This window comes from Delphinus delphis, chromosome 18 (genome assembly GCF_949987515.2).
Source record: "Delphinus delphis chromosome 18, mDelDel1.2, whole genome shotgun sequence".
Classification (NCBI taxonomy): domain Eukaryota; kingdom Metazoa; phylum Chordata; class Mammalia; order Artiodactyla; family Delphinidae; genus Delphinus; species Delphinus delphis.
In genome coordinates, this window is record NC_082700.1 from 3,413,425 (window position 1) to 3,422,131 (window position 8,707).

The 8,707-nt window shown below is 46.7% G+C and overlaps 1 protein-coding gene across 1 annotated transcript in view; it reads right to left on the reverse strand.

Moving 5' to 3' along the window:
* The window catches only part of MTMR6 (myotubularin related protein 6), a 28,407-nt gene extending 21,320 nt beyond the window's left edge, over positions 1 to 7,087 (reverse strand). Inside the window, exon 1 of the mRNA XM_059995735.1 lies at positions 6,974 to 7,087. Coding sequence (XP_059851718.1) covers positions 6,974 to 6,997 — 24 coding nt within the window. The 5' untranslated portion in view covers positions 6,998 to 7,087. The remainder of the gene's footprint in view (positions 1 to 6,973) is intronic.
* Between the last annotated feature and the right edge of the window lie 1,620 nt (positions 7,088 to 8,707).

The window sequence follows — 8,707 nt, forward strand, 5'->3', positions numbered from 1 at the left end:
AATAAAAGTGTGGACTCTCAGCCCCCTACCCCACTCCTCATTTCTTCCTCTAGGGCTGTACAATATTCCATGCTTCTTTCTGGCTGGGTGTCTATCGAGATTGGAAATTCAGGTTGATAATACTCTTCCTAACGCTTTAAGCCTATTTCTTGATTTCTCCTAATTTCTACATCCAAAATTTTCTGAAATTCCCTTGGTTAGAGCTTTAATTTGGGTTAAACATACAAGTTTCAAAGCCTAGCTGTTCATCTGAATCATCTCCGAAACTTTACAAAAGTACAAATCCCACCTCCCACCTCCCACCACAGAATCGTCTCAGTACACGGAGACCAAGAAGCTGTATTTTTAAGAAACTCACCAGATTGTTCTTGTGCACCTGATACTCCTTCTAATGTTAACTCCAAATGAATCCCTCTTGCTCTTAACTCACATTAGGCTCTGTTCCTTCTCTATCTTTGCACTCTCTCCCCAAACAGTTAAGGCTCCGGCTTGCCTCATCCTCCCACTTGTTAAAAGAGCTTCTTACAACTTTAGCCATTTAAAATACACCCCTGCGTTCCGTGTGCATGCACACACCCCACACACGTCTTTGAAGAACCTGGGAAGAAGATGCACATAAATATACAGAAAGAGAGTTTGCTAATTCGCCCAAAAATACACTGGCTATCAGCTGGAGGTCAATCTGTCTGGGTTTCATTTTCTTTATCTGTAGAATAAGGACAATAATCTCAACCTCAAGGGCTGCAGAAAGGCTGGATAACAAATGTCAGGTACTTTACCCCAAGTCTGCTTGACAGATAGTAAGCAATAAAGTGCTCAAATAGATGTTTAACAAATTACTATTGTTAGTAAGCTGATAAGCTAAGTCGAGCCCTGAGGGTCCTCTGTATTAAACTACTGCCCAGTGAAGTTCAAACAGAGAAAGGAAGGAAGAGGTACATGGACTCCAAAAGCAAACGCACTATTCTAATGTGCTCTATGGGCAGAAAAATCTATGCTTTCCTAATGTAAGTGTCAAAAGCAAAGATCAACAAAATTTTCTTGACTAATCCAGAGAAAACACAGAATTCTCAATACAGGAGGAAAAATGAAAAAGGGGAGACATAATATTTTACCTGATGAAAAAGAAACACCTGTAAAGGTAGAGAAACTGCGGCAGGTAAAGGGACACGAGTGGAGGACTGTAGGCACGGCAGTCTGTGCTCAGATGGGGGTTTTAAGAAGATCTTTCCAATGGCAACATGGAGAGAACGCTGCGTTGGGAAGAGTCTGCTAGTGCAGCGGGCAGGCGAGAGGCTGCTGAAATAACCTAGGGGTGCCTGGGAGAGACATGACACGGGCCTGGAGGATAAGGAGGAAGCCCACCTGGGGGCAATAACTGATGTGAGAAGTAAAGGAGGAGAAACGGGCTTCTTGAGATGCTAGCTTGTCACTGGTGGCCATTCGCTAGGACAGAGGATCAAAGGGAATGTAAGTGTGAGGGAAAGAGAGTCTATCTCAACTGTAACAATCTGAGGATTATTCATGACCTTAGTAAATGGAGGATTCTACTCAAATCGAGGCCACATAACAGAAAATCATGACATTTCTCCTTCCATATGGCAACCTCTATGTGGATGTGACAGATAATAAATCTGAAATTATTCAAAAACATTTATTTACTACTTAAAGGTCTGGAGAATATAGAAGATCTTCTGAGAAAACACAGATTATTCTGTTCTTGGCTGAAAATCCTAAGATAAATATTAAAAACACAGAAATCGGATCTTTTTCTTTGCTAAAACCATCAGCATACAAATTTCCAACCACAGACTTAGCCAGTTTCTCAACACCAACTGCTGCTGCTTATTTCCCCCCTTCACCGAGGAACTGAAAGTACTTTACAGATGTCGCTACAGATTTTTCCCAGTGTTTTCCTGGAAGTGTTCTCTGTCAGATATTTAGGCAGCACGTGTCTCTCTCCCCCCTCCCCTCCCCACCCTCTCTCTGTCATCACTAGCCCTGAGGAAATGCCAGCACATCACTTTATGGGCCATTTAGGGGAACTGTGGCGAACTCTGGGCCTGCAATAAAAGGTGGCCTAATGGTGTCTACGGCAAGTTCACATTTCAGCTGACTACAAAGCTGGAAATGAAAAGCACAGGGAGTCACACATACACGGAATCACATTCTGAAAATGCAAGACACCCATCTGCCCCTAAGAGGGATAAGCGGGCCTCTGGGACAGAAGGGACCAATGGCCTCCCCCAAGGTTCTGTGACCACCAGCTGTACGTACCCACTCTGCAGCTACAGGCCGAGGCCAGTGAAGCAGGAAACGCCCTGTCAAGGCCTCTCTGGCTCCGCGTGGTCCCTCCTGACAGCCAGGCCTCCACCTGGGACTCCTGTAATCATTATTCCACACTCAGAGCACTGACACCGTGCCAGGAATTAGCTATCAGAAAGCAAGAGCACCAGGAGGGATAGACTAGGAGCTCGGGAGGAACATGTACACACTACTATATATAAAACAGAGAGGCAACAAGGACCTACCGTACAGCACACGACACTGTACTCAACATTGTATAATAATCTGTAAGGGGAAAGGATCTGAAAAAGAATACATATATATATATATTATATACACATATGTATAACTGAATCACTGTGCTGTACACCTGAAACTAAACAACGCTGTAAATCAACCACACTCCAATTTAAATAAATAAATGAAAATAATAAAATTTTAAAAAAGAAAGGGCATCACGTTGCCTTTGTGAAGTGGAAGGCAAGCATCAAAAGGGCAGAGGCCTTTGACCTTTTTTCTGGCCACGTATTCCCCAGCACCGACGACACAGTCTGGCTGCATAAATCACCAAATGGAACAGACCAGAAACCCAGGGGCACTTTCCAGCCCCGGCCTACTCTGCGCTCCTGCAGCACTGGACGGGCTGCACTCGGGGGTCACCAGCTCTGGACGGGCGTCCCTAACCACCTCTTTCCAGCTGTCCTCTCCCAGGCCCGGCCCAGCACCCTCCACAGGATTTCACCACCATCCACCATGGTACACATCTGACTCACTACTTTGTTGATTGTTTCGTCTTCCCCAGCTAGAAAATGAGTTTTCAAAGGGCAGGGATTTTTGTGGTTGATTCAGCGCCATTTCCTCAGTACCCAGAACAGTGCCTGGCCCTGGGAAAAGGAAGGAGCAGAGGCGGGAGCAGGGGGGCAGGGGGAAGCAAAGAAGGAAACGAGAACCGGCAGGGCTGTGCCCGCCCGCCTGGGACTCTCCTCTCCCCTCTGTCCCTAACACTCCTTCCCTGGCCCCTTGATGAGTAGCCCCAGGGCTCGGCCTTCACACTCTTCTCCAGTCTCTGCATGCCCTCCCGGCATAAACGCACCCTCAACGGAAGATCTCAGTGACCCCCTGAACGCCCACCACTCGCGAGCCTACATCTCCGGGGCACACCTTCTCCCTGACTCCAGACCCTCGTGGTCAGCCACCTGCTAGACACAGGGCTCGTCCATCCCTCCCTTCCCTGCCTGCTCACACCGACCCACCTCCCTCCTCTAATCGCCTGACCTGACGCAGGGGAGTGTGGCAGCTAAGAGAACAGCACAGACCTGGCTTCAAGTTCCCAGCTCCACCTCTTCCTTGGTGGAACCAGCTGTTTGAGCCAGGACAGGCTATTTCATTTGATCTCTGCAAGAGTCACTTCCCCAGCTGCGTAAGGGGATAATACCAGTGGCAGTCAACGTAGCACTCTGCGTGGGGAGCACTCAGGTGCTCCTGAAAACGTGCTGGCTCTTATTTCAAAGACAAAATATCATCGGTCTCCTTGTTCTTGATCCATTCTTAGTTTTGCACACCCTCGCTCTCCATGACACGTAACATATATTTGTACACACACACGTACGACTGATCTCACACTCCAACGACAAAAAGGGGGAGCAAGCCAAGAACAAACTGAGCATTACTGTTGAAATAACTCAATTTGAGTCCCAAAGGGGTCAGATTTCCATGGGACAGTCCATGCTTTAACCAGCTCTAGGAAGCAGTCTTTCATACACGGATAGCTGAGGAAAACATCCTTCCATTCCATTCCGTAAAGTTCCACTCACATTAGAACAATACCATCGGCATCAACACACGATGTCAGCCGAAGCACCGGAGCCTGGCGGGGAAAGGAGGAAGACACACAGCTCCCATTGTTTCTGGGCAAGACTCGCTCCTATGGCAAAGTTGGAGCTCAAAGTGAGAGGCAGCAGCTACACTGCTGATGCATATAGCCTGGAAATGCACTTTCAAAATTGCCAAGTCAGACTTGACATCTTTATTGACGCTGTACAGTTGTAAACCAAATGTGACCAAAACACGATGATACATCTGTTCCTGAATCTTAGAACTATAAAGCCACTTAATTAGTAGTCAACTAAAATACTTTATCTGATATATCTCTGGTTAGTAAGCAATACTTTTTAAAAGTGACTAAAATCAGCACAAAAAAACAACAGCATATAAATATGATTTACTTATGTCAAGAAGAGGTTTGGGGAAGGAAAAGCTCTTAGAATTATTATTAAGATTCCTGAATTAATATTAACACATTTGAACAAAACAGACTGAAAGCAGAGAGATGATGGAAAGGTCATTATGTAGACTATGGAGTTAGACAAACCTCTACCCCCTCATGAGCTAAGTGGGCACTCAAGCCGATTTCCTCATCTGTAAATGGAGATAATGTCCCAACTGGCAGCGTCAAGAAATTAGTGATAATTCTGTACAAATTAACATATTTGTGAACTGTAAACACTGTGAAATCATACTGTCGAGTTGGCTATACTGATATACAGTTGCTCAATAAATGGCAATCATTACTTTAAAAATACAGTGGTCTGAACAACACAGAACAAGTCACTAGTTACACAGCACTACTTACAGTCAATTCTTGATCGTGACTAAACTACACAGAGTTCAAAACAGCTAAATAAACTGAAAGAAATTCGTTTCTAGTTTTCAAATGCAATTACTTTTGCAGCAAATTAGCTGTCCAGGTGAAGGCTATGCATAATAGAAACAAAAAGTTGGCTATGTTCAAATCGATCTTTTAAGAATAAGTTATAATTTAGGAAAATATTATAGTCTACACAACAATTCTCAGAATGCATTGTGAGGGCCATGCCCGCCCTGCTCACTGCTGTGTGCCTGTACGGTGTCTGTAAAGTGCCTGACACGTAACAGGTACCTAGTAAATATTTGTTTAATTGCAGTCTACATACAGCCACTTAAGAGAGCAGGAGTGGTCTAATGCTAGAAAAATAACCCAGAGTAATAAAGGAGCACAGTAGAAAATTAATCTTAATACGAAATTAGTCAGAAATCTTTTAGTCCTTAAAAAACATTATAAAAAGACCTTACTAAACCACCAGCATGGGCCCACTGTGAAAGGGTAAGACTAAATCAGAAAACTAAAGAGAAGTCCATCAGCTGGTCGTTACAGAGGAACATCAGGCCAAATGAAAGTCACCAGAAAGAATCGTAAGGGAGTAAGGGAGGGCTGCTATGACTATAGAAATAAAAACAAAGATATATACTCATCATAAATTTCAGGTGGAAAGACTTAAAATAAGCCAAGGGAGCCTAAAGATTTTCTAACATTCTGTTCCCTCTTACCAATCCCGAGGAATGAGATTTGTTCTGATTAAATTCAGCTCACTTTTACTGTTTTCCTATTACATGTTCTGCACTGTAGCAAGCACGATGAAAGGTGCAAAGATGGGGTTTAATTTGGCACAGAAGGAAGTCACGCGCATACAGCTCCTATCTGTGTGCACAGATAGTACAAAGACATCTGGAACCTGGGAACCAGGACCAGACCCTGATCTGATGCCTACTCTAGTCCGCTGCACCTTCTACTAGTTCGGTTATTTACTTAATCACCCTTCTATCTTCAAACTTTAAGCGGCAGCAACTTGAATTCTAGAGTTACTTTACTTTTCTGCTCTTAAAGACACAATGAGAAACTTTTTAAATGGCGTTACTTTTTAGCATCTTTAATTTTATTAGATATAGTACGTGCCATGTTAAAAAAATTTTAATATAAATCCATGTCCATCTTAAAAAAGTTTGTGAAACATCTGAATGACATAGATCTCACGTCTTCCCTGGAACAAATGAAGAAGACGGATGTCTGCTCTTTCCCTAAATGAGCTATAACTTGAGGATGGGCAGCAACTGACCGATGGTTTCCGCAAAACCCGGAGAGTCAAGGTTCACAGTGGTCCTCGTCCCGATTCTGTTAGGCTCTGCGCGGAGCTTAAAAACATGCTATTCAGTTCTGACCTCGACTTGTTTCCTGCCCTCTCAAAGTGGAAGCTGAACTTCAACGTTGTCGGTAAAGTAACTTGGCAATATTTTGAGGTCACTTCCGTCCGTGTTCACAGTTGTACCAGAACCATAAGAATATGTTTGTTCTCAGAGTAAATGCACACAAAACTGAAAATCACACACAAAACTGAAGCACGGGATTTAATCAGCTCAGCTGGAGAGCATTTCCATCAGCCGTCCTCCGTAACTCGTCTGCCCAGCTGACTTGCCACTAAAAACACCCAAGTGTGAAACGGAGCCGGAAACCCCAAAACCCCAGGGAAGTGAGGTGGAGCCCAGCGCCGGTCCCAGCTCCCCCGACGCCTGCACCGAGCATCCGTGACCCGGGACCGCAGGACCCGAGCAGGGGAGGTGCACCGGCGCCCAGGTGTGTTCCGGGCTACCAGGCCGCAGCAGCCCCGACTCCGCCCAGGAAGCCGCAGCGCTGGGGGTCGGCCGCCGGCCCCACGGAACGGACCCCAGACCCTCCGCACCCAACTCCGGACCAGAACCCCGCCTCACGCCCGCCCAGGCCGCTCCGCGTCCCCGGCCCGTCCGCCGGCCAACCGCGTCCCGCCGCCCACGCCAGTCAAACCGCCCAGCGGCGAGCGGCCCTCCGCGCGCCCACCTTGGTCGTACGGATGTGCTCCATCCCGAAGACGCGTCCGCCGGCGGCCGCAGCACCTGCGCACCATAGAGCGGATATCCCGGGCCGCGGCGCCCCTGACCCGGCAGGCACCACCTCCAGCCGGCCGCGCCCACCGCGCACGCGCAACTCGCCCGTCGTCTCCTGGAAACACTTCCGCAAACCGGGGCCGCTGAGAGGGCGCTGCGCGGTGGGCAGAGCGGCGGCGGCGCTGAGAGAGCGGCTACGGTACCGCCTGGGGCCGCCGTGAGAACCACAGCGCCTCCTGTCGGTGGAGGCCTTCCAATCCCCGAGAGAGCGCGGTCCTCTCCTGGGAAACTGGCCGGCAATTCTCCCCCGTGGACAGGGTCGTGTGGACGTGCTGTGAGAAGAGAATTCGGTGGGTGAGGGCGAGACAGGGTGACACCAAATTTCAGTACTTCGTCTTTTGTCTGAGCTGCAGTTCTTCTCACAAGAATCTACTCTAAGGAAATAATCAGATACATTTATTGTAGCCTTATTTGAATCCATCACAATCTCCAATATTATGGGATTGTTATGTAAAGTGTGGTATGTCCATACACTGTTGATATCAGCATACCTTAAAAATTATGTGAGTAGGGACTTCCCTGGTGGCGCACTGGTTAAGAATCCGCCTGCCGGTGTAGGGGACACGGGTTTGAGCCCTGGTGCAGGAAGATCCCACATGCCGTGGAGCAACTAAGCCTGTGCGCCACAACTACTGAGCCCGCGAGCCACAACTACTGAGCCTGCGTGCCACAACTACTGTAGCCACGTGCCTAGAGCCTGTGCTCCACAACAAGAGAAGCCACCCACAGTGAGAAGCACCACAACGAAGAGCAACCCCCGCTCGCTGCAACTAGAGAAAGCCCGCGCACAGCAACAGAGACCCAACACAGCCAAAAATTAATTAATTATTTATTTTAAAATTATGTGACTAAAAGTAAAAGCTGAACAAACTGAAAAATCAGCAACTTTATTTAGATCTAGGAGAGAACTGAGGTCACAGGGCAAACCACTGACCCCCAAATTAGAAAGAGAGACAGACAGACAGACAGACAGGCAAGTACAGAGAACAACACCTTATGGGAGCAGAAACCCACCAGCAGCAACCTCCCTGGGAACCAGTGCCGGGCAGGTCGTTTCACCCAGCACATAGTGTCCGACTATCCAGGAGACAAGACATACTAAAAGGCAAAAACACAGTTTGAGGGGAAGAGCAAGCCTCAAAGCCAGACTCAGCTATGGCCTAGATGTTAAAATTATCAGACTGGGAATTTAAAACAATTAGGATTAATAGGCTAAGGGCTCTGCTGGGTAAAGTAGACAGAATGCAAGAACACACAGGCAATGTGGGCAGAGAGATGGAGATTCTAAGAAAGAACCAAGAAGAAATGCTACAGGTAAAAAGAACTACAACAGAAATGAAGAATGCCTTCGATAGGCTTATGAGTAGAACACATGTGACGCAGGAAAGAATCTCTGAGCTTGAGGATACCTCTATAGAAGCCTCCAAATCTGAAGAAAAGAAAGGAAAAAGACTGAAAAAAACAGAACAGAATGCGCAAGGATTGTGGGACAACTACAAAAGGTGTAACATACATGTAATGGGAATATCTAAAGGGGAGGAAAGAGAGAAAGGACCAGAAACAAATATTTGAAACAATAATGACTGGAAATTTCCCCCCAATTAATGTCATACACCAAACCCTCAGA